Raw genomic sequence first — 24,983 nt, 5'->3', positions numbered from 1 at the left:
CATTTTTTGCTTTCTTGGTCCTCACGTTCTTCCTAGGCATCTATTTATGGCCATTCTTGGAGACAAAATAAGTGTCCTGTGCTAACAGTCCTGTGGTTTGACCCACGGTAGTCGTTCCAAATTTAATGTGAACCCTAATCCTGCTCCTGCTGAAACATTTTGGAAAAAAATGTGTTGAATTCACACAGAAGAATCAAGCCTTTTAAGCATTATAAAAGCTTTCCATCCTTCTTCAAGTCAGGTCAGGGGCTTGAAAGTATTTACTGCTTCACGGAGCTTTCAAAGTCAGGCTTGATGTCTGGACTGATTCAGTGAAAGGAAATTCTCCCCCAGACATTGAACAAGTAGGACTTGAGAACTTAGCAGGAAATTCTCTCAGTTTTTTTTCCAAACCAGAACTTTTTAACTGTAGAAACCTGGGCTAGCTGAGGACCATAATAGCAGCATTAATGTGTCTGGCATTTTGACTTTTCTCTTTGAAAAAAAAGTCTGAATTCAGAAATTTATACTAGTGGTACTCAGCTGAAGGGAATTCAAAAAATCTTCCCTCTCTGAAAACTGTCTTTGTCGTACATAAACGTGGGTGGCTGCAAAGAGCTTGTTTTTCTGTCAACAGGCTGAGTCAGACTACTTTTTAGTAGAATTTGCCTTATTTCATACAGCTAAAACAGAGGTTAATTTGTCCTTTTCCTTCTCTGGACAGGTAAAGAAGGTGTTTGGCATCCTGTCTGCCGTTTCTTTATATTAGTTGTGATTAATAGCAGTCCTTGATCCACCACCTGCCTTTCTGTAGAAGGCCTGGGGAACCACGGTACTCGCATGGGTTTCTGCCTGTACCTTTAAGTGGTGTGGCTTGAGAAGGATGCAGTAGTGAAGAACACAGCACCAACCCGTTGCAGTTTTCAGAAATTTCATTCTCAAAGGAAGCGCTGACAATGGTCTCGTGTGGCTGGCTGCAGGATCCGTTTCATTACGACTCTCCAAAATCAATCCGCTTTCGGAGCGTTGGATGTGTATGCGTGAAGTGGTTCATTTATGTAGTTATTGCCATATATGTTTGGTAAGTGCAGGGTGATGTGACACGGTGTTGCACACTAAGAAATGTTGCTTGTTTCGCAGGTTGTCTGGCTTGCAACTTGGCTTTCAGTGCTTTGAGTTCTGTGGCAGCAACTCAAGACCATTGTTTTGGCGTTGGAAGATGGATGTGGCCGTGGGAACGGTGGGAACATGGTGGTGGGAGTTGGGCACAGGAGCTTACTTAACAGGGTGGGGTTGCTAGGACAGAGCTGAGTTTCTACTAACAAATGCTTTTAGTTTCACTTCTTGCTGTGGCTCTTTTCATTTCTTTTCTGTTAAAACCACAGTACCTGCATTGAAAAATCTCAGATTTACACCACCGTTTCTGAGATTAGAGTTTGTTCCAGAGAGTCTCCTAGCTAGGGTTAGATACACCTAACAGATGAAATAGCCAATTAGCCCTTGAAGCAGATTTCTAGAACAATAAGGTGTTCTAGGAATATGCAGTAATTGATTGCCTCTAAAGGGCAGATTTTCCTCAAAGTAGGGCTGGTTTCAGTGATAAGTCTTTGCTGAACAAAGTCTGCAAATTTAGATGGTTGGTTTCTTTCTTACGGGAGGGCAACATGCCAGGACATTGAGCACACTGATCGCAATCTCAGTAAGAATCAATTCGGCAGGAAACGCGAGCACCTACTGCTGCTCAGACCTGGGCTCCTACTGCCAGTTTCCAAACGCACGATTATCCCAAAGAACTGTTCTCCAGAAGAAAAACAGTGTTATAACAGACACTATAAAGGAAGGAGCATCGATCGATTGCTTTCTGTTTCTGTCCTTCAGAAACTTTTATCCCCTCCAGAAGAGTCTGTTGTTAAACTGAAATGGTGCTGGCCCCTGTGGCTATGCAGCCAGCTTGTTTTAAAAAGCAAACCTTTTATGGTACTTTTATGGTACTTTTATGTAGTGTGGAAACTACCTTCTGAACATACAATAGTTTTCAAAGTTGTCAGTTCTTTCATGAATTAGATGAGCGAAATGACTTCCCTGTCAGCATAAAAACAGAGATGACTTTCTATTATTAACACACACAATTCACGAGGAAGTAAAAGCGTTAGGACAAGATTTTTAAAGCAATCAGAATGACATGCAAGAGTACTCACTCTGGAAAGTTAAAGACTAAGTATTTTAAGCTCTCTCTCCCCCCCCCAAAAAAATATATATATATTTATATATATATATGTATAGATAGATCCCAAATGTAGAGAGGACACTACTGTTTGTGACACAAAAAGTCAAAGTCTAGGTAGGGTAATGCAGCATGGGCAAAAGATTTTGGATGACATAAAGCCCCCTTGTAGCTAGTTGGTGTTTCACAAATGGTATCTGAAGGACCAGGATGTGACTTAATGCTGTCTGTAGCATTTAAGCTGTGAAAATAGAAATTCTCTGTGTGTATTTGAACTCACTCCTGACAAAGCTGAACATTGTGAAGGTGAATCCAAGGAAGACTTTGGCCCAGATGATGCTTCTCTCTCACACCAAAAGGCTCTCGGTTACTTGAAAATGCCTGTCTGACTTTATCTTGCAGTGCGTTTTGTCCAAAAATGATACAAAAAAACCTGACCTAATTTTATTTTTCTGAGTTTACCTGTTCTTTCTGTTTAATCCGGCCAGTTATACCCTCATCGCTCACAAGCGCTATCAGGAGAAGGAAGAAGTTACCAGCTCAGTTCGCACTAGCGTGAAGGGAGTGGCTCATTCAGGCAGCAGGATCTGGGATACAGCAGAATATGCCATACCAATGCAGGCAAGTCTTAATTTAATGCCAGTATAATATTCAACTTCTGTTGGTGCATCTGTTTTTTTTTCCTGATATGTCTCTCCTGGAATGAAGAGCAACATTAAAGGAGACTTTACATTTGAGACAGCAGTCTACCAAACCAAATCTACCTTTCCTTCCCCAGTATAAGGGAAAAGATTATCCTCTTTCATGATAATTCTGTGGTGCTATTTGTTATGAATTTTTACAAAATCAACAGATTTATTCCAGTATAGCAGTACTAAACACAGTAGTATTATTACTAGTTAGTGCCAGCATGTTTTTCTTGGCTGCAATGCCAGATGAAAAAATAAAAAGTCGGGGCCGTTTTGCCCAGGTTGCTCGTTCATGCCCTGATGATGTCCCTGGTTTTTCCTGTTTGAGCCAGATTGGATTTGAATGTTTGTTAGAGGGGTGGTAGAGCAGAAACAGCCTCACTGTCCTTCCAGGTGATGTTCTGGAGTGAGTTCTGAAACAAGTCTGTGAAATTTCAGTCAGATTCATATTCTTTTCTCCATGTAGTCAAGAGACTCTTTTTTCGTGATGACCAACGTCATTCAGACAGACAACCAGCTTCAAGGGAGATGCCCTGAGGTAAATATATATATATTTTTTGGTAATTTATATTTAGGATGATGGTATTAAATACAAATAGACAGTAGTTAGGAGCAAACATTAATGTTGATGTAAAAGAGCGGACTGTCCTTGGGACCATCCTGTGCAAGCAAATACTGCTGCTCTTAATGCTTGTATCTCAACAGAAAGCATGCAAAATCTAGTTTAATCGCTCCTTTTCTTTCCTCTACTCTGGTATTTCTTGGGGATTCAGTTGTCAGTTGTGACTTTGCCTTGTAGCAATGAGCTTGCCGAACATACCTGCATCACTTTCAGGAATTGATGATATTCAGGCCAATGCAGCTTCTCTGGCTTTGCTGCTGGTCTTGAGAAAAACCTGAAGGGATGATGGAGTTAGAGAAGTGCTGTCAGCTTCTCTGCTGGCATGGTGCTCTTGCTGTTGCTCATTCCTACGCGTTCCCTTCCTTCCTTTCCGTACCCAGACGGGGTAGTCAGCTGTAGCTCTCCTCATCATTCATCTGACTGTTAGTAAACAAAGAAATAGTCCGGTGTTAGATTTATTGCACCTAGTAGTACAGGAAAGAGCACCAAACAAACAAACAAAACAAAACAAAAACAAAAACAACATCAAAAAAGGAAAGGATATAATAAGGGAGAGTGTTATTATAAGTGAGAAAAAGACTTTTTAGCCTTTTGCTCATTATAAGCATAATAATAAGTAAGGATTATACTCTCTGCATTATTATTTTCTTATTATTTGCTATTTTTGCATTGAAGTTAAGAAAGCCTTTTTACATAGGTATGGAGAGGAATATATTTATGTTGCTCTTTTATGTCATTTTTGCAGGCTCCCTTTGCCAAAGCTATCTGCTCTACAGACAAGTCCTGTGAAAAAGGGAGTGCAGATGTCCACAGTAATGGTAGGTAAATGGCATTTTCAGATTGAAATAGTGTTTGTGGGTATTACCTTCTGTTGCATTATTGACCAGTGCAGAATGTACAAGTGCCAACTTGGAGAAGAATTGCAGTAGAACAATACAGAATCCTGAGAGATATCTGATAACCTATATTTGAAACGACAAAACTGAGTTCTTACCATTTTGTATATGCCCTTTCTAAAATGAGAAACAGTGAAAGGGAGCAGAGGAAGGGCAAATGTGAAGAGGAGTGAAGACCATGATATGAATGAAGGCCAGTCTCCCAGTCACTCCCACTGAAGTCCGTGACTGCTCAGCAAGCGGAGTGACTACAGGATCTTTTTGAAGGGTCTGTAACATCCCCATGATAGTTAGTCAGAATACGACAATGACTTCTGTCCTTTTTTGAGGGCCAGTTGTCCAGAAGACATCATGCAGTTTTCATCAGCTATGTGAGTTCCTTACAGTGCTGCGATTCCTGAATTCAGGCTTCTGGCTGAATTAGCGCTTTAGCTGGTAAAGTCAGGCACTCACAAAAAATGCTGACTCTCCAGGAATGTAGAAAGAATTAAGGTTTTCTGATTACCTTTATATCCTTGTTTAATTTGCTTATGTTGTTGAATTAAACTTGTTAATTGTTTAACTAATTGCTAATTACTTCAGTTGACTGAAACGGTTAATTTCTCAGTTTATACCAAGACTCAGATATGTAACTTCATGTAAAGCTTTGAAGGAAAGTACTTCATCCTCAGTCCAAACAATAACAAGCATTGTTGACCCAAGTAAAGGGCTAAATAAGGATTGATGATGTGTGGCAGGACCATGATTTGGTCCTGAACAGAAAGCTGCAAGAATCTATAGTGTCAAAATCTCTGCTTTACATTTGAGGAGGAATCCACTGCCATGTGGAAACTGTCTATATGGTGCAAAACTCTTGTGTTTGCTGAGTAAGAGCTTCTTTCTCTACAGGAGTTCAGACAGGAAGATGTGTGCAATATAATGAAACTCTTAAAACCTGTGAGATCATGGCATGGTGCCCTGTGCCAATGGAGGAATACCCCCCTGTGTAAGTAAAATATATATATATATATTTATATTTTTTTTTGTCAAAAAAGGGTTTGCTTTGACAGCGTCATACAATTTTAGGATAATCACTTTGCTCAGGCACACACAGATCTCATAGCTATTTTCTTCATAGCCATATTGTTAATGCTTACTATATCTAAATGAATTACTTCTACAATTGTCCTGCTGATTCTGCAGTGAAGCCAGAGCTTCCCATTTGTAACATCATGCAGCTTCCACAAAAACAATTTTAGATGTCACAGGCTCATCTTGAGTTCACTAGAGGCATTTAGATCATGAATTCAAATGTCATGGAAAGTTTAAGATAGGTTTCCTGACTTAGGGTTCTCTTATGCCAGGCTCTGGGGTTTAGAAGCTCCGTGTGGGTGCATTTACCATAGGAAGGTTGCTTCCACCACGCAGAACAGTAGCACTGGATTGGTTGTCTGTGCTGGGGATTTTGGGGGGTCCTCTCCAGACTGAGGAACATCTACATCCTTTCTAGGCAGGTGATGAAAACCTCAATGCTGGCAGTATGTAATAGTGAGCTGAAGAAAACTGTCAGAAAAAGACTCGAGGGAACAATGCTGCTGTGACGCAGAGAGTGGAATGGAGGGGCCCTGTGGCCATCTTTCTCTGTAATCGCATAACTGTGCAGTGTTGCAAGAAGAAACTGGTCCATTTTCTTTCTGTATCAGCCAAATAAATTTTATAATTGTTTTGATTTCTACAGAGATGATGGAAATTACACTCTAAGAGAGTGGATGACTAATCAATTTTAGCTTCTCTCATCCAGCTTTTGAAATATACTTGTAAGAAACCAGGTCAATTACCACTTTCATTAACTCACTGCTTTTAAAAGATACAAGCACAATTCTGCGTATATATCCCATCTTTTCCTTATGTCAGAGACTGAGTAGTTTTTCCACTGCCAGGTTCCATCCAGGGCTCACAATGCTTCCTGCAGCAACTTTGAGATTTTTTCAGCTCTTTAAAGGAAGTGCCATTCACTTCTGCAGACAGAGCTGTGATCTGAAAAAAGGCTTTGTCCAGAAACAGGAAGGATATTACTGTTCATACAGCATCCTGGAAAGATACGCATGAGCTTCCTGAGCTATTGGAATCTTAGGGTTTTTTTTTTTTTGATAAAGTCTCAGTGACTGCCAGTCATTTCCAAATGTCGTGTTGTGTAGGCTTACTGCTGTGTGTTCCAAAGGGAATTTTGTCGTTGATTACATTGCACAGTTGACACATTCTGTCTTGTTTCCTAATCTTCCTCTACAGTGCCAGTAGTTGATCACTACCAGGGACCAAAAATAATGGATGAGAGGTTTGATCCAAACCTCTGATGTAAAAGGTTCCTTCACAAGTTTCATTGGCAAGAAAAAAAAAGGAGGAATTGCTAAATAGCAAAGCTGAGTGTTTGTTTGCTACCAGAACAATATATAAGAGAAAGGTCAGAGCCCAGGAAGTTTTGCCTTCTGGTTGAGATACTGTGGGAGCAATGTTGGGTTTTGGTTACACCCATGATTGTCTTTATTGTCCAAATTATTTTGAAAGATAAGTTTCATGAGCTATACAGGAGTACTCCTTTTCCTTCCCGTTAGTTATGGCTGGAGCTGAACAAAGGAGCCAAACAAAGCTACTGCATTTTGGCAAGAAGATTCTTTTATTTTTGATTGTTCATTTCTGCCTGAGACAGGGCACAGTTGTCAGATTAGCTGGCAAAGGATAGGTGTTTACACCACCTTTTCCAGAAGAGCTTTGGATCAGATTTCAGATGCCTCCCAGTGGATGAGTTACAGACAGTTCCACATTATAGGTTCATTCATTTTTAGTTCTTTAACAGTTAACATACATTATTCATGTCTTGACTGTTACACACTGAAATTCTTCAGAAGCTCTTATGTCCAGATAATATCTGCAAGTATTAAATTGGTTTGCAGCCATGTCTCTCATTCATTGACTGTGTTTAGGAGATGCTCTGAGATGTCCTTCATGGAAACTATCACCCAACTAATGTGCTTCTAGTCATCACAGATCTCTGATGCAGAAGCATTGCTCAAAGTGCAATGATAGGAAAAATACTGCTTGCTTAGAAGCACTGTCCTTGATATGGATGACTGCTTTGAAGACTGTTTACACCCCTTGGAATGGCTGTCCTGATGGAAATTAAAATTTTCCTGACTCATTTTCAAAACGGAGCTATGTGAATATTCCCGTCCAGCACTGTCCCTGTGCATGACATATAATGCTAAAAATTGCATCTGTTACTCTTCTATAGCCCAGGCAAGTCCTGGGGTGTAGCAGAGATTGTCTCATGCAATCTAGGCCAAGGTTACTCAGCTGGCAACTTGTAGGAAAGTGCCTTCTTTTCTGCCACGTTAGCTTCAGAGAAACAACTTTTGAGGAAGGGTAGGACTGGCAGCCTGCTTCCCATTGTGTTTGCAGTTCACCAGCTTATCTAGTGACACAAACCACTATCTCCCCACAGTCTGCAGGGTAAGTAAGCCCTCAAACTAGTATCTTCTAGAAAGGCAGAACAACCTTTGATGATGTGATTGACACCTGACTTCCAGAGACATCCTCTAGGAATGAGAGCATGGCTCATTATATTCTTACTAACTGTGCAGCCCTGGCATAAATGGCCACCTGTCTGTGGGCACCAGCAATGAAACTGCTTGTTCATTGTGCAGAAATAATCAGCTGTCAAATGGTATAAGCTCTTACTACTATTCTGTAGCGAGAGCTTTATGAGAAGTCTTGTGAGATCATATTTTAGCTGCATGTAGCGCACATTTAGGCTCAGCCCACACAAGCAAGAGCAAGAAGGAGAGAACAATTTATGCCTAAAACTAAGAAAATGACCTTTATCTTTCTTGGTTCCCTGAGTCACTTAACTCTGCTTTTCAATCTCTTTCTCAGCAAACTATTCTTCCTACTGACAATTTTCCAGGTAATAAATTAGCATAGCATTAATTGATGTAATTAAGTACAAGAAGTTACTTGGTTTGATGTTTCTCTTTTAGGCCTGCTGTTCTGAGGAGTTCTGAAGACTTCACAGTGCTAATAAAGAACAACGTTCACTTCCCAAAATTTAATTACACCGTGTAAGTGTAAACATTCCTGAATGCTTTCTAAAGAGTAAGTGGTTGTGCTCTAAAGAAAGCATTGTGTAAATTGGCACCTTCTTTACTCAGAAAGGCTGTCTTCAGGGCTTTATTTGCATGAGCAACAGCTGTTAAGTCTCAAGCCCTAATAATTCTTCAGGAGCCAAGAGAAATGAGCTTGGGATCACAGCCTACAGGCATGGGACAAGAATTGCGCATTCAGATATACGGGTTTATGTTGGGGTAAAATGACTAAAATACAATGTAACAGTTGTGTGATCTAGATTATAAGGTGAAAATATTTAGTTTACGCAGGTAAATTTTGCTTGTGCTATATTCAAAGAGTAAAGAATCCATCTTGATTTGTAGATCCCACTTAGGGAAATATAGATCTGGTAGGTGTGAAAACAAAAGCTCATGTAAATACAATCTGAACACATTTAACACAGCTTCTACTGAGAGTGAAGTCCCTTAGCTGTACTTATAGCTGCTCCTGCTTTTGTTTTTAAACAACTCTCTGTGTTCTTCACAGACAAAATATTTCACCGAATTTCAATTCTTCCTGCACATTCAACAAGAGAACTTCCCCTCTCTGTCCAATATTCCGTCTGGGAGATATCCTTCAGGAAGCAAAAGAGAACTTTTCAGAGGTGGCAGTAAAGGTCTGTGATTTTTCTTTCTTCCCGTGTATTTTGCTGTCTGCCATATAATGGAATTGTTCTAGGTTTAGAAACTGTTTGAGAAGCAACATAACCTCATATTTTAAAAAATAAATGTGTTTACCATCTCACAGGATGAGACCCCCGTTGACAGAGTTGATACTATTTGGTTTGTATTACTGTAGCTTGTAGAGGCCCTTGTACCACCTTTCATTTAAATAGGTCCTATATAAGGCTGTCACTCATGATCATCTTTTGATTCTACCAAAGCACATCATAAATTATGTTGCTTCAGGAAAATGTTACCCAAAAGTCAAACTGCCAAAAATGGTGGCTTCTATTTGGCATTAAAAAGTTCAGCAAAGGCAGCAATCACACTAGTCTCCACACTTACTTTTTCTGTTTCTAGGGAGGAATAATTTCCATTGAGATTAAATGGGACTGTGACTTAGACAGCTGGTCTTACTACTGCAGCCCAGAGTATGGTTTCCGCCGCCTTGATGACAAAACAAGAAGCCAGTACCCTGGATTCAGCTTCAGGTAAAAAATGTTACATGACGCAAGTAGTGTGTTTTCTGAGTTGAAGCAAAGGCGTGATGAGGTGTGGAGAATGACAGCTTGGAACAACAGAACATTTGATTCTGCTTTGCTTTAGTACTCATGTCCTTAACTTGCAGTAAGTGCAGTTGTATTATCATGGTCATTTTCCAGATGAGCATGGTTGTATGGTAGGAGGTTTTATTTCTGTGTTGAAAGGCCTAGAAATTTCCTACAAATATTCTGGGAGCTAACACAGAAAATAGTTTGGGCAGGCTCCACCATATGGCAATTGAAGCTTGAAACTACCTAAATTCATGAGTTTCCCAAGGCAATTAAATAAAATAAAGTGTTTTGCTTACACCTGGGTAACCCTGCAGTTCACTGAATCAAGATTTATTTAAAAGCAAATTAGAGCATTTGGTTCTCTGTACATACAGCAGCCAGTGAAATTCTGACAGAAAATCTTGATGTGACTCCAGTTCTAAATAGTTGCACAATTTATCAAATGCATATCAGCGTGTTTAAAACTAAAGTTATCCCTCAGATCTAGGACAAAATTTTTGTGTAACAGCACTTTTTGACTTTGCTTATTATTGTGGCTTTTCATACATCAGTGATGGTAGCATGAGTGTCTTAGCTGTCAAAGAGCCGCCAATATACGTCAAAGCTGCATTCTGCTGGAGCTGTGCAAACAAGGAACAAATAGGTGTTCCCTCGGAGCTGAGAACACCCATTAAAAGTGAGACAGTACTACGAGGCTGAGGCCAGCAATGTTTCTGTTCAATAGGTTTTTGCAGGCAAAGGGGATTTCTTAGGAGGCTTTTGGAGGAAGACTGGAGTAGTTTTGAGGATACTAGTATCAGATTAACGGCTAGGATCAAAATGCCAAGAATGGGTTTGCCCGAAATCCTGTTGTCTTTTAAGCATCGAAATACCAGTGGAAAGATTATTTTGCTGTGGTTCAGTTGAAATGTGTGCTGAAAGGAAGTAAAACTCTAGCATCCAGGAAGTGAGCTTCATCTGAGAACACAGGCAAGCCTGCTGGGAGAGTGTGCAGGATACCAGACAACATCCAGATGGCCTGATTCTATAGCTGTTAATCAAGAGGTTTTATTGGCAAAAGAATGCCACTCTCTGATGTCTGCAAAATTTAAAAAAGACAAGCAGAGTAGGTCTGTGCAGCAATTCAAAAAGTGAAAACAGTGAAAGTCGAAGGACGATGAATAGTTTGAACAGAATACTATTTAAAACAGCCATGGGTGTTTCAGGGAAGAACGTGCACAAACTCTGCCGCAGTGTTGAGCTGGTGTATGCAAACCTGTACAAACAGCTGCTGATTTCAGTAGCATTACCCAAAGGAAACGATCCGACAATAAATATATTTCAAGAAAACCTTTATTCATCAGTGTGGCATTTCATAAGAATATAACATACTATCAGAGCAGAGGTCCATCCAGCCCAGCATCCCAAAGCTAGCAGAGATCAGTAGCAGAAGAAAACTTTGAAAAGACCCCAAGAAACAGGTTATAGACCATTGCTTCCCCTGCAGGCCAGCCGGGGACTCTGGGCGGGTTATAACCTGTCTGCATGGAGTCCTATTGCTTTCAGCTCAGTTCCAAAGGAAATTTTGTGATAGACTTGAATGGGAACATGTAAGCCTTCTAAAAGAAAAGAACTGCTTGAGGTGCAAGGGAGCAAAGCTTCAGACAGTGGTCAAGAAAGCTCCCAACAGGTCAGCTCAGAGCACAAAGTTGTTACAGAGAAGAAAGCTTATATGCCATCAAGAAGAAATATGAAATAACCTCTACCATGGGGGCTAGAGAAAACCTCTGATCCTGAAAACAGTTAGGAAAACTTTAAAATAAAGCCTAAATGACCTGCAGGCTCTGGAGGCTAAGAGCTGGCTGGTAAAACATGCATTGGCCACAAACTTTGGAACCATTCAGCACAAGTGAAAATGGTATTTCATATCTGGGCAAACAAGAAGAAAGCAAAAGACATTATGCTGTGTTTTTCTGAGTGACTTTCCCTCAGAGAATTTCAAATCATATCTCTGTGAATGGGAAGCAAATGATCTCGGGAACTCTGATTAAGAGCATTCTAAAAGTCTGCCAAACTTAGCATGGAGTAGAATGCGAAGGACAGAGTGGAATCAAGTAAAAGCTTGCTCTGGGCTGATTTGTTAGCATCAAATGGCAAAGCAGAGCTGCAGGGACTGAACCCAAAGAGTAAAGAAAGGAGGAAAAAGTATTTTTTTTCTTTAGATGTCTCTATAATCTGAATGAATAAACCAAGACACTAGAAATTAGAAGGCTGAGCTGATGGTATTTATGCTAGACATATCCTCTTAAACACAGTTACTCTTCTTGTACTTGAACAGGCAGCCAACTATAAAAACAAATTATGATTAACAATGACAGAGTGATCTGTGAGTGTCTGACACCCACGGAACTAACCTTGCAGCCCTTTAGCTCAGCAAACTGCAGTTCAAATTATTTATCTAAATGAAGGAGAAGAGGATTTAGAGATCACTCAAGTAAACCAGTCAAGAACAACACAGCATTTTAAGTCCTGACAGCAAATCCAAAGCAAAAGACGTACGGGTATTGTTTTCAGAAGCTGAGAATTAGTGCCATTGTGTGTTTTAGTAAGTCTTTCAGTTTAATGTAGTGATTTTGTCTGTACTGCCAGCTTTTCATTGTCAGGCTTGAAAAAGATCTCATTGTTGCATGCTCTGTGACTGTTTATTGATCCATAAGCTGATGTGAGCTGTGCATCAGGAGGGTCATGTTGTTGATAGAATAAGAAACTGGAAGGTCATAAAGGCCCATGTGATTCTTGGCACTGTCTGCTGATTAAGGAGTTGGAAATGAGTGATAATCCAGCATGCTGAAGTGTCCTCAGGAGTTCAGAGCAGGTAGTGGATAATGTAGCATTAAAAGACTTAAGAACACGGGCGCTTTTGCCCCTGCCAGTTCCTCACATATATACGTGTATTAATTTAGTTTAGACTGCTGGCCATGAAGCTGGCTTCATGAGCTGTTCCTGAATGCTTCTTCCAGCATTTCAGAGGGCAGTAAGGAAGAAGGCAAAAGAAGCAATGTCCCCTTTTGTGTTCTACAACTTTGTATCATTGTATTCCCTAGGGAAGCCACACCAATCTTCATTTGTTCTTTTGCAGATTTGCAAGGTACTACAAGCTTCCAAATGGAAAGGAGCAGCGAACCCTTTTCAGAGTCTACGGAATACGGTTTGATATCCTCGTCTTTGGCACAGTAAATGCATTTGTTTTTCTTTGTTGCGGGAGGAGAGAAGAAAACTTACTATTTCTTTAGCCCTTCATCTGCCACATTCCCCTTTCCCCTCTTCTGTCCATCATTCTGGAATGGAAGTCATGTCAGATTAGTAGATCTGAACTCAACTGGCATAGGAGAACAAAACTGAGAATGAAATAGCAGGGTTGAGAGAGAGGCAGGATTGTTGTTTAGACAAAAAATAACAGGTATCTTGTGTGTCATGATCCCTGTGTGTCACCACTGTTTCCCTCTCAAATTGTTTATTTTCCCCTGCAAAGTGTTAGAGATGGTCTATGTAATCTTGGGGTGGATAAATCATTGTAAAAGGACAAAAAGAGAAATGCTATTCAGGTGAGTGAATGGTTATAGATCTTATTTCCCAGTCATTCTTTTATGCTTCCTTTAGGGTGGAAAATTTAGAAGCGTTGAACTCTTCACATTCATTGGATCCACAATCGCCTATTTTGGTTTGGTGAGAGACTTGGTTTTTGTCCTAATGGAGCCAGTTCTGGAGAACTCCAGTCTCATTAAGAAAGTGGAATCACTACTTGCTTTTCTTTCTTGTGCAGGCTTTTACTGCCATAGAAATCTGTTTTAACTTATACAATTGCTCCTTCTGCTGCAAAATACCATTCTGTGATAATATAATCAGGAAGAAGTATGAGACTGTGCTGGAGCCAAAACAGGTAAAGAATGCAAACTGCTGTTCAGTAGGCACACAAATGCAGCAGATCAAACCCTTCATAACTGCTGTGTGGTTCATTGCTGCTTCGCTGCTTGGGCTTTGTTCTTCTGCACCCTGCATGCAGCCTGCACTCGTGGTTTTAGGAGAACAGAGATTTTTGTGAGAGGGATTGCGGAATCCAGTGCATAAAGGAGTTGGCAAAGGGAACTGCCTCCTCCTTTTCATGCTAGAGAATCTCCAGGTATCCTCCATGGAGCTGTGCACTGCGTGGCTGCAGTGGGCTCTGCACATAAATCATTGGTAGGGCAGAGCCATACCATGTCTATCAGGGAGACATGCAGGGAATAGGAACCCTTTAGCTACAGTTAGTTCCATAACATCTCTTCCTCTCAGCTTTGTGTGTCCCTGCTGCTGCCCACATCCTTGCTATCCCAGATACTGGAAACATCTACCCTTGCAGCACACAGTTGCAGGGAACTCTTGTTGGAGTACAGACTGCAGAACCCAGTGCACACCTCTGGGCTATATCCCCAGTTTTCTAGGTAACTATTCCAGCTGACAGTGCTCATTTCTTCTGCTCTACAGGTGATGCTTGTATCCTATGTTGATAAGCCACATGTTATTTTGATAAAGAAGCCTCTGAAAACAAGCTTGCAGTATGCTGAAGGCAGCATTTTTGAGGTAAAGGCAGACACTTAACCTTTGGGATTCCCTCTTCAGAAAGGAGAACTGAGGAATGTCATTTCAAACTGATTTGGATTTCCCCTTCCCCATATTTCTAGATTAGATCCTGAGGGACTAAAAATGGATTCCTATTGCCCCCCTAAAGTTAGTAAGTCCTGTGACCAGAGGATGTATTTTCTAGAGTCAGCTAAAAACTGCTGCTTTCCTGTAGTGGGCATGTGCTAGTGGGAGTGTGTTGGTGTTGAAACAACTTGGAAGGTGTCAATTCGATTTTGCAAGGGTGGGCGTTGGCAACATAGAAAGATAATCCTCCTCCAGATCTGCTGATCTATCATCATTATACTTATTGTGCTGTGTCAAATGAAAGACCCAGTGGTGCAGATCACTGTTGTAAATTCTCTCTGCAGATGGATGAAACAGCAGCAATGCTTTATCATCTAATTTATGTTGGGAATTGCTTTGCAGAATCACCCTGAGAAATTCAGTGATCCTTGCAGCTTCTTCACCATTACGTCCAATGAGAACTGTGATACTGGAGAATCTCAGCCTGGTTGGCTAATGCAAAGCACCCGTTCTCCAAACTGCCCCAGGTGGTGCTGCTGTGGCCAATGCAATCTGACGCAGAAGTCCCATGAGCAGCTGTGCTGCCGCAACACAGATGGGCCGTGCATCACAACCACCTATTGGTTTAAGAAGCTGGTGCTGTCTAGAGAAACCCTGAATAAAGCCCTTCTCTACAAAGACCCCTTTCTGGACCTGACAGGTGATGATACCAGCAATCAGCTACGTCATGCTGCTTACAAGCAGTATGTTCACTGGCGTTTTGGCTCTTTTGAGCTGGAAGACAGAGCTGTCATCCCAAGTTGCTGCAGAGGGGTGATTAGAAGTACTTATCCCAAAGCAGATGGCAGCTATACTGGTTTTAAGATAGAATGAGGAAGCAGCACAACTTGAGATCATGCTGTGGCTTACCTTGGGCGTTTAACCTTTGTTTTCTTTCGTAGAACTTTTTTTTTTTTTTTTATGTGTAAAAGAAGAAGAAAAAGGAAGTGTGTGACTTCCCAAAATCTTTGCTGTGCAGCTGAATTATTGTATATTGTCATTAGAGAGGGACTGTTACCTACTGCTTGGCTTAGAGGAACACGTACCTTGAGCTAAAGTATGTACTTCTGCCTTTGTTTTGCTCTGTGACTCACCATGTGGTTTAGAAATGTAGCCTCTGGGGCAAGTTCTTAGGGTTACATTTTAGTGAGAGGTTCCAGGTCTCCTGTCTTTGCTGCGTGCCAGACTCCCACATGAGTGAGATGACCAGCACCCTGAAAATAAAATGGAGCCAAGACCCATCTGAAAGCATGACCCCTGAAAGAAGGAAGTCCAAAAGAGACATCAATTGAAGACATGGTCCTGAGCATTTCTCTCCCCTAGCCTCACCACCTTGCTGCAGCCCTGGATCAGAGGTTCTGGAAAGAGGCCAGTGAGTATGCATTTTCATAACTCGCTGTTAAAGGCCTCACAGTCTGTCCAGATTAAACAGGCTTATTTTAGATTTCAGTGGCACAGAGAAAGCATTTTCTGAAAAAAGCCCAGCTGTTCTCTTTGTATTGGTGCTTTTACCTTAAATCAGGAATTACAGTGGAAAGTACTTTTACCATCTTTGTCTAATATTTTCAGGCATTTCTTTCATATTCATTGAATTTTAATGTTAGTCTTTGTCCTCCTGTTTGCTCTTAGCTTCAAACAGGCCTTGCCTCCTACACCTCCTCCTACGGAATGCAGCACAGTGCAAGTTGCTTTTTACAGTGATGCATAAGGCCACAGCCAAGGAACAGCAAATTTAGGGTAGATTAATCTGTGCTCCAACACCTTTTCAGTTCTTTCTTTTTGTTGTACTTGGCCATTTTCTATTTTTGTAGAAACGGGGTGAGAAGGATTGTAATGTGTATATTTTGCACTCCTTTCAACTAAGCTTTGTTCTCTCTGAGCTAAACCAGCAGTTTGCCATTTCAATTTCCAACATACATTTTGAGATATATGGCTGGGAGATTGTCAGCTATATTTCTGTCTTCAGCTGTAATATACGTTAATTGTATTAACATATATTGCATCATTTTATGTATCTAGAGTGGGAAAAGATTACAGTTGGCATTAATGTGTTCCTATCCTGACACATGCACTGTCCTTCCTTTTGGAAGAATTACATGGGATATTCACCTAAAACTGTGATTTTTAAATTCTTTTCACTTTTGTCATACATGTTTTTAACACTTTTTTTTTTCTCCTGTCGCTTTTGACTGGTTTTGTAATAAATAGAGCATTTTTACTAGTTGACTCAGAATCTCTTCACAGATCTTGCAATGTCTGAAAACCGCACTGCTGCTTCGTGAGCTCTCGTCATCTAATTCTTTGCCTACTACTTTTTCCCCATACCTCGCCAAACAACGAGGAGTGTGGAAAAACAAACAAACCAACCAACAAACAAAAAAAAACTAACAGCAGGTCCCACCAGTGGTGACCAGAAGTGCCCATTTTTCCTTCTTTGAAGCCGGATTTTTAGGCCCCAGGCCATCCCACTGCCCTGCCGGGGAAGCTGAGGGAAGCTTGTGGGCAGAGCCTTGTCCCAGCTCATCCCGGGGCGCCCTCCGAGGCTCAGGGCCGCGGGGCACCCCCCTTGCCCTGCCGAAAACAGCCCGGGGAGAGGCCGCAGGGCAGACAGACGGGCAACGAGCTGAGGAAGCTCCGGGAGCCGCTCCGAGCCCCGGGGGCTGCGGCGGCGCTCTCCGGGCTGCTCGGGGCGCTGTGGCTCCGCGGTGCCGCGGCGGCCGCTGCCCGGCGTGTGGGACCGGAGGGCGGCGGGCGGCCGGTTCGTCCTTCCCTGCCGCCGCCATGGTGTCGTGCGGGGCCGTGCAGAGTTTTCTCTTCGAATACGACACCCCCCGCATCGTCCTGATCCGCAGCCGCAAAGTTGGGCTCATCAACCGCGGGGTGCAGCTCGCCATCCTCGCCTACGTGATCGGGTGAGCGGTGGGGCTTGGCGTTGGGGGGAGGCTGCTGTGAGGTAGGAGGGCGGGCGGCTCCTCATGGGAGCCCCGAGGGGCTGAGGGGGCAGGAGGGACCGGCCTGGGGCTGTCCCAAAGGCGGAGGCTCCCCGGGGCTGAGGGGAAGGAGCCGGCGGCTGCCCGGGTTCCCCGTTCTGTCAGGGAGGCGCTGGGGGGCGGGAAGCGACCCCCGGGGCGCTGAGGGGAGGCCGAAGCCCTGGGTGCTGGGGAGGGCTGGGGTCGTTCCTGAGGAGAGGGAGCGTGTGGGATAGAGGCGTTTTGGGGGAAGAAATGTGGGGCGAGCTCCAGGAATAGGTCAGATGTATGCCTGTTGGTGACGGTAACTGGGTCCTCACTGCTTCAAATCACTTATCAGAAGGACGTAAGTGGCATAGAAAGTTTGGAGAGGGGTTGTTTGCTTTCCCTCCCACCTGTAGCCAGGTCACAGGTGGCGTTTTATAACATATAAAAGCTCTTACGAGGTAAAAAAAACATTGTGTTGTGAGGAAAGACCTGACACCAGGGTGGTGGACAGCCCGCCATAAGAGAGACCAGGGAGGCAGCAGGTCAGTGTTTTACTGACAGGAGTTACTCCTGCGGTGTGGCCCCATCCCTAGGAGCAGGGAAAAACCGGGGCAGCCCTTCCTCAGGGGAGCAAAGGTTGTGTTTTGTGTCTGGATTGCTCCAGTCCGAGAATATATGAAATATCTGTGTAAGCTGTCAAAGTTAACCTAATTTCCAGTTGTCCTGAAATGCTTTTTGAGAAGATGGATCTTTCACTGGCAGCAAAGGATGAGTGTGTAGCTTTTACAGCAGGTGCCAGTGGAAACCTGAAAACTGTAATTATTTAACTTTAAAACAAGTAGTTGGGAAAAGTCACTAACTGGTCATCCTGAGAGTTGTTTCCTCACATGTGTGATGGTGTGTCTGCTCCGCTCCTCTCACTAGCAGGGGCTTTCTGCAGTGCACTCTCTGGCTTTCTCATTCCTTCACGCAGCTGGTGAAAGGAAACTTCATCCCGTTCTCCTTTAATACCTAAACAAAAGGCCAAAAATAGATGGTGTGGACCAGAACCGAAGGGCCTGACCCCCCACCTCCTAGACAGCAGTAAGAACCATCCTGACTGCACCGAGTCAAAGTGATATTTGCCTGGGGATTGTAGTGGAGACCATGCCAGAGCCCTGTGATGTTTCCTCCCTTGTGAACTGATCTTCACCTGTGGGAGTGGGAGGATGTACATACAGTTATGCAGTAATGAGACACTGACAAACCTCTTCAAAAAAATCAGAAGGGAGATTGCTGATCCTGTGACTTTTGTAGAAAAACATGATGAAACTATATGGACCTGCCTTTTCAGGTTACACATGAAAAAAGGTGAAATTCCCACTGCCTGTGCTAATCTATGATGTTTAGCTGTTTTTTTTTTGTTGTGTGGTATGATTTTTTTTTTATTTTTTTTCTTGCAATCCCTATCTTGCAGCTGGGTCTTTGTGTGGGAGAAGGGCTACCAAGAAACAGACTCTGTGGTCAGTTCTGTAACCACAAAGGTGAAAGGAGTAACGCTGACAAACACATCCTCCTTGGGAGCCAGGATCTGGGATGTAGCTGACTATGTCATCCCTCCTCAGGTATGAATCACTTTGACATGCAGAGGGTGGGTTTTCTGAGGAACAGCTGCTGCTCTGCCAAAATCCACTGAGGTCTGGAGCAGCTTTTGCTCCAGCATGGCCTTTATGCATGAGAACGTAGCAAATAAAGCAGATTAGGAAGCTTGTTTCAAGAAAAGTGTGTGTGTGTGTGTATGCATGCATATGAAGGAGAATTTTGCAGACTTCAGGAAAAAGTTGTGGCAATAACCACATCCTCCCTCTTACTCTCAAATGCAAACAATTCAAAGATAATTTGTTGGCAGAAGCCCCAGGAATAGCCCTGCCACTCATCTGATCCGGAACTGAACAGGAGCTATTGCTGTAGTTACTGATTGATGGTGTGTCTGCAGGAATCTGCGCTGCGTGGGCAGTACGTGGCCTTCAGGGTTGGCAGACGTGGCCAAGCTGCGAGTTGTGGGTCACTCTGTCTGCGTCAGTTGTGGTGCAGAAAAAAAAGTGATAGTATTCAGCCAGTTTTTGGCGGAGTGATCATATTTGCATATTAATGGCGCAGGAGCAAACAACAGCTCCCAACTCATATAGATCTGAAAGTAATGGAAGCGGTGTTCACTGCAGAAATAAACCAAGGGTGGTCAAATACTCAGTAGATATATTGAAAGAAAAAAGTGAGAGTTGTGAACAAACTTGCAGCTGGATTTTTATTCCTGCTCATGCCTTGTAACTCCCAGAATAGCTCTGTGATCTGTTCTCACATTGAAAAGGAGGGGCCAAGTGGGAGGACAGAAGGGGTTGCTAGTCCCACGTTCCTTCCTCTGCCCAAAGGCAGTGGCATCAGGCGATACTTGTGGGATCCTGCTCCTTTATTGCTATACCTGCACTGTCCAAAGCAAGCCCCCTCTGCGGGACCATCCCAGCTCTGTCAGTAAAGACATTTTGACATGTGGGGCAGTGCCTTGGATATGCTTTGCCTAGTATTGTCACTCTTAAATTTCCTTCTTGCTTTGCATGCTCAGGAGGAGAATAGCGTGTTTGTCATGACCAATGTGATATTCACACTAAACCAGACCCAAGGCCAATGTCCAGAGGTAGGTACAGGATCTGCATTAATCCTACGTGGTGTGGTCAGGAGTATGGGGAGGGATGGTTTGTGGAGTTTTGTTAAATTGTTGTTCCTGTCCAGCTTCCAGATGATAAAACAGAGTGCAGCAAGAACAACAGCTGTGTTCCAGGATATGTCAGCACCCACAGCAATGGTAGGAAACTTGCTGCAAGGGCTCTTTCATTCTGTGTTGTGATACCACCGTGCTGTGCCCACTCTCCTGTGAAGGAAACAGCATTCCACTTGAGTCTCCTTGTTCTCATTCTTTCCTACCTAAGAGAACTGAAAAGGAAGCTCACATTTTTCTTCCAGGGAAGAGCAGATGGGTTTAAGTGTGTTGGGTGGATGCTGGCTGGGTGTGTGCTTTGATGAGTTAGTAAACAGTGTGAGAGCTTTTTCAAGACCTTGAGTCCATGAAGCAGTTTCACATGCATAGATGAGGATTTGACTCAGAAAATGCTTCTTTCTCTGAAATTGTACTAGAAGTTGCAATGGAAGATAACGAGGGATTAGACAGTGGCACGTCCCTTCTGAGCAGACTGCTTTCACCTTGCAGAGTGAGGAGACATTGCAGGGCAAATACTGCCTCTACTTTTCCTTGGGAGTGTCTCCATTTGCATGTCTTTCCAGGCATCCAAACTGGGAAGTGTGTAAATTACAACGACAGCATCAAGACCTGTGAAGTCTTTGCATGGTGCCCTGTGGAGGATGACTATAACATACCCAAGTGAGAGCTCTGTCTTCTTACTCTGTGGTGGCCCTCCTGAGAGGAGGCCAGCAGTACACAGCTGGTTTCTGCCACAACCAATGGTTTCTTCCTTATGTGTTACTGTTGGGAAAAGCTAAAGAGGTTATCATCAAAGGCCTCGTTTCTGAAAATACAAATGAAACTTATTTACTTTTTCTATTGTTTTGCAGACCAGCGTTCCTGCAAGGAGCTGAGAACTTCACCATTCTGGTGAAGAACAATATTTGGTATCCAAAATTCAACTTCACCAAGTAAGTAGTGTGCGAGGTGTTGTGCTGCCTGGCCTCCTGGACAGTAAAGGGGAGCTGGAGAAGTGGAAGATGATGCAACAAATCTTCTCTCTCTGTTCCCCTATAGACGAAACATCCTCCCCACTATCAACTCCACTTACCTCAAGAACTGCATCTATGACTCCAAGACAGATCCCTTCTGCCCCATCTTTCGTCTAGGGAAAATAGTTGAAGCTGCAGGGCAGAACTTCCAGGAGATGGCTGTGGAGGTAGTTGGCAGACCTTTATATCGGGTGTGTAGGATAGGAGCAGTAAGTAATCGTCCCCCTGTGCCTGGTGGCATGAGCCACGGGACATGGATTAGCTGCAAAACAGAGAGCTGCCCTGGCCAGAGGGAGCAGAGTCAACTCTACTTAGCAATATTTGGCCTTGGCTGCCTTGGGTGGGGCTATGTTCTCCTGCAGCAGTGTGAAAGACTGACTGGGAGTGCATCGTGAGCCAGTCATCGGGGTCCTGGTCAGCACGGAGCCCTGTGCTAGGCTGCCCAGGCTCTTGGACTGCTCACCAGCTCCTAACCTCCGCTCTGCAGGGTGGAGTCATGGGGCTGCAGATCAAGTGGGACTGCAACCTCGACAGAGCCGCTTCCCACTGTGTGCCAAAATATTCCTTCCGGCGCCTTGACAACAAGGACTCTGCCCACACCGTCTCGCCCGGGTACAACTTCAGGTAATGTGGCAATGGAAGGGACCCTGATCTCCCTGTGGCTCTGTCTGCCGTTGGCACAGCGTTGCAGGCTTTCTCTGATGCTGTAAAACTTATTTGGAGGTTTTCTCATGCTGTGAAATGCAGGGGGCAGGGAGCACGGGGGTGGGAGGCTGAAGGGCCTCCTTCACTGTACAAGGTGAGGGAAAAACTAGCCTCTAGAAGGTGTCTCTGTCAGTCAAAGACCAGATCTGCACCAGGAGCATCCTTCTGGCCTACACCACCACGTACACGTGCTGGCTGGTATGGGTGGGTTCAGTACCACCAGTAGAGCAGTTTGAGAGCAGAGCTGGACAGCTGGCTGCATCCAGGCTCAGAGCTATGGTATGGATTGGCCACCTTGCCAAGGTCCCTGCAACTGTCCTGCTCATGAGGAAACAGCTCAGGGCTTGGCTTGTTTCTGGTGTCACCAGCTCAGTTAGCAGAGGGAATCGCTTTTGGTAGAACTTGTGTGAATTCACTGCCAGCCTGGGCCATGATCTCGGGTCTGCAGTCCCTCACTCAAACAGGAGCCGAGGAGGATTGTTTCATGGTGTGGTGGGAGGCTGCTGCCGTGCAGACAGAGCACGTCCGTGTTTGGGAGGTGCCAGGCCTGCAGGTTCTGGGGGTGATGAGACAGGCTGGAGGATATCGGGGCCCAGCTGGTGCAGGCTCTGAGATGCTCTTGCTAATTGCAGACCACGGTGCCTCCCCTTACCAATCCTTCCTGTTCTCTTCTACCCTCTTCTGTGCTTCCTCCTGGCTTAGTGAACCATGTGACGGAGTAAGTCTAATCTCACTTATTTGTTCATATTCCTTTTCCGTGTCATTTGCGTGCGAGTCACGTTGTGTGGGACAAGGAACCGCCTTTGTGTGCCAAGCTGAGCTGTGAGCTGTGCTGCCTGCTCCCGGCCCTGCCCTCTTGTGGCTGCTGCGCTCCTGCAGCCTCCTGCTTGCCTCTGTCCTGAGGGGCTGATTCTCACGTGTGGCTGAATTTCTCCCCATCTGTCCTTCTGCTCACCGAACTTCCTCTCTTCCCTATGCTTTAGAAGTCTCCTGAATGAGCTGCTGCTAACTGCAGTCTTAAGCTTGCCTCCTCTGGGCTTTTCTCCCGTATGTGCTTGCTTGCATGTAACCTCATCCGTGGAAGTACAAATGTTTAGCCCATCCTTTTGGGATGGGGAACACACCTGGATGCTGCATGAGAATCACATAAGGAACCTCGACATTTGCAGCTAAGCTCTGATCTTACCTTTTTTTTTTTTTTTCTAGGTTTGCAAAATACTACAAGGATAGTAGTGGCATTGAATCACGGACACTTGTCAAAGCCTACGGAATCCGCTTTGATATCATAGTGTTTGGAAAGGTAGGGCAACTTCATTCCTGGAGGCTGTGGGGTGAGGGCTTTCAGAGATGCAGAAAAAACGTATTTACCCTTGTGACTGTCTTCCAGGCAGGAAAATTTGATGTAATTCCTACAATGATTAACATTGGCTCTGGCTTAGCGCTGTTTGGAGTGGTAAGTGATGCTGCACTGGGACTGAATTCTGGGTCAGTGGCTGAGTTCTGAGGGTCGTTGCTTTAAACTCTTCCAATCTCCACTAGGCAACAGTGCTATGCGACCTTGTTGTCCTGAACTGCATGAAGAAGAAATACTACTATCGGGAGAAGAAGTACAAATATGTGGAGGATTTTGAGATGGTAAGCATCAATGAAGGCAGGGTGAGATGCTTCCTCCTCCCATTCTGAAGGCATTCTGAAACAGGATGTACAAAGTCCACATCAAACCCAGGCTTTGTACCACAGCTGTGAGGAAACTTTGTCTTCCTCAGAGCAGCTCATTTTTACTTCAGAGCTGTTGTGAGGAGAAACACTAGAAAAAAATGCTGTTGTGTTTCCTGGGCAACCACTCTCAGAGGGGGAAGTGTATGTTCACGAACTTGTGCTCCCACTGCATCTCTCTTCTGGGTTGCCGTCATTGGCACTTGCCGCCCGCAAGCTGCAGACAAGAGTTCTGCTGTCAAATCCCCCAAAAGCCTTTGGAGCCTCCTGCTGCTGCAAGCAAACATCCCCTGGGCAGGTGTTTTCTGGGACCAGGATGCCAATGGCCAGTTCCATCCCCCTTCAGGATCTAAAAGATCCATCTGGCCAGTAGGACTTAGCCCCTCTCTTTCCTCTCATGGGGTTGCTTGGCTGGTGCTGAGGGCAGAGCTGTGCTCTGCAGCCCTGTGCTCGGTGGAAGTGCAGAAAAAGGAGGATTTCTGAGTCAAAAGACCTGGTGCCACTGGCACTGTGAAGTCTGAGTCCAGTAGCAGATAGTAGATCGCCTGTGCAGAGAGGGTTTTGTGTGAGAGGAAGCGGAAGAACAGTTTTCTGGCAGATAATCTCTGATCTTTGCAGGGAGACAGCGAGACATACGGAACCAACTCCTGATCTGCTGCTGCAGCACCAGCTGCTGCTGTGAACTGATGCTGTGAATGTTTCCCTGACCTTGCTGTGAGACTCGCCCTCTCTTCCTTGGAAGGAAGGAGGGAACAAACCTAAGAAAGGGATGTTCTTCACTACTCGTCACCTTTTGCTAGCCAGAACCAACCCCCAGAGGGGAGAACTGGGTCTGTCTGTTCTTTCCAGGTTAACTGCACTAAGCACATACAGAGCCTCGTGGTTTTGTGCCAGACCTCTGCACCAGGTGAGCTTGGGATAACGTCATTGTCATTTCAGGTCCTCCTTTCCCTGAGCTCACTGGTAGTAGAGAGCAGCAAAGGCTCTTCCTTACAGCAACCGTGGCTCCTGTCGTGTGTTGCCTAACCTTAGGAGAGCAGTTATCCGGTTACTTTTCCTCACCCTGAGGGATGGTGATGTTTAGGTGAGACTTCCTTCAATTGTCTCTATGCTCCAGTGGCCACAAATTGAGATAAAGTGGTGCCTGATTCCATTGTGCTATGGTACATGGGTTACTGGTTACAGGATTTATTTTCTGTTTTGTCTGTTTTATGCCACTGTGCTAAAATGTGCTTTCTTTTTTAATAAAATGTTAACTTCTGTCATCCCTCTTGGAGTCCTGCAAGCTGCATTTTTGTTCTGTTTCATTCTTGATTTGCCTGCTGCTGCTCTGAGTACCAAGCTGAGAGTAACAACTCAAAGGGTGTCTT

At 44.0% G+C, this 24,983-nt stretch overlaps 2 protein-coding genes across 3 annotated transcripts; both read left to right on the top strand.

Moving 5' to 3' along the window:
* Positions 1 to 866: 866 nt before the first annotated feature.
* Positions 867 to 16,835, top strand: P2RX7 (purinergic receptor P2X 7). Its single transcript, XM_035340704.1, has 13 exons — positions 867 to 1,060; positions 2,692 to 2,824; positions 3,359 to 3,430; positions 4,260 to 4,332; positions 5,299 to 5,395; positions 8,424 to 8,504; positions 9,037 to 9,166; positions 9,573 to 9,703; positions 12,885 to 12,978; positions 13,406 to 13,471; positions 13,569 to 13,685; positions 14,270 to 14,365; positions 14,834 to 16,835. The coding sequence occupies exons 1-13, from the start codon at positions 936 to 938 to the stop codon at positions 15,302 to 15,304; spliced, it is 1,686 nt and encodes a 561-aa protein (XP_035196595.1). The 5' UTR covers positions 867 to 935; the 3' UTR covers positions 15,305 to 16,835.
* A 71-nt stretch (positions 16,836 to 16,906) lies between these two features.
* On the top strand, positions 16,907 to 24,889 carry P2RX4 (purinergic receptor P2X 4). 2 transcript variants are annotated; one of them, XM_035340705.1, is made up of 12 exons: positions 16,913 to 17,382; positions 18,884 to 19,031; positions 20,027 to 20,098; positions 20,194 to 20,266; positions 20,743 to 20,839; positions 21,031 to 21,111; positions 21,218 to 21,359; positions 21,680 to 21,816; positions 23,104 to 23,197; positions 23,285 to 23,350; positions 23,437 to 23,532; positions 24,232 to 24,889. In XM_035340705.1, exons 1-12 carry the CDS (start codon positions 17,252 to 17,254, stop codon positions 24,262 to 24,264), a joined length of 1,170 nt encoding a protein of 389 aa, XP_035196596.1. In that variant the 5' UTR covers positions 16,913 to 17,251; the 3' UTR covers positions 24,265 to 24,889. The 2 variants fall into 2 exon arrangements, with proteins under 2 accessions (XP_035196597.1, XP_035196596.1); XM_035340706.1 differs by lacking the exons at positions 23,104 to 23,197; positions 23,285 to 23,350; positions 23,437 to 23,532; positions 24,232 to 24,889 and adding an exon at positions 22,530 to 22,615 and having other exon boundaries at positions 16,907 to 17,382.
* Positions 24,890 to 24,983: the final 94 nt, after the last annotated feature.

The sequence above is a fragment of the Oxyura jamaicensis genome, chromosome 15, assembly GCF_011077185.1.
Source record: "Oxyura jamaicensis isolate SHBP4307 breed ruddy duck chromosome 15, BPBGC_Ojam_1.0, whole genome shotgun sequence".
In the NCBI taxonomy this organism is placed as follows: domain Eukaryota; kingdom Metazoa; phylum Chordata; class Aves; order Anseriformes; family Anatidae; genus Oxyura; species Oxyura jamaicensis.
Note: the sequence above shows the minus strand (reverse complement) of the source record. Positions and strands in the feature narration are given on the sequence as shown.

Excerpts from the sequence above, each read along its gene's own strand:
- P2RX7 (XM_035340704.1), top strand. The coding sequence starts at position 936 with ATGGTCTCGTGTGGCTGGCTGCAGGATCCGTTTCATTACGACTCTCCA. Across the intron at positions 3,431-4,259 it reads TTCAAGGGAGATGCCCTGAG|GCTCCCTTTGCCAAAGCTAT; the intron begins GTAAATATATAT and ends TCATTTTTGCAG. Across the intron at positions 9,167-9,572 it reads TTTCAGAGGTGGCAGTAAAG|GGAGGAATAATTTCCATTGA; the intron begins GTCTGTGATTTT and ends TTCTGTTTCTAG.
- P2RX4 (XM_035340705.1), top strand. The coding sequence starts at position 17,252 with ATGGTGTCGTGCGGGGCCGTGCAGAGTTTTCTCTTCGAATACGACACC. Across the intron at positions 20,840-21,030 it reads GATGACTATAACATACCCAA|ACCAGCGTTCCTGCAAGGAG; the intron begins GTGAGAGCTCTG and ends ATTGTTTTGCAG. Across the intron at positions 23,198-23,284 it reads ATATCATAGTGTTTGGAAAG|GCAGGAAAATTTGATGTAAT; the intron begins GTAGGGCAACTT and ends ACTGTCTTCCAG.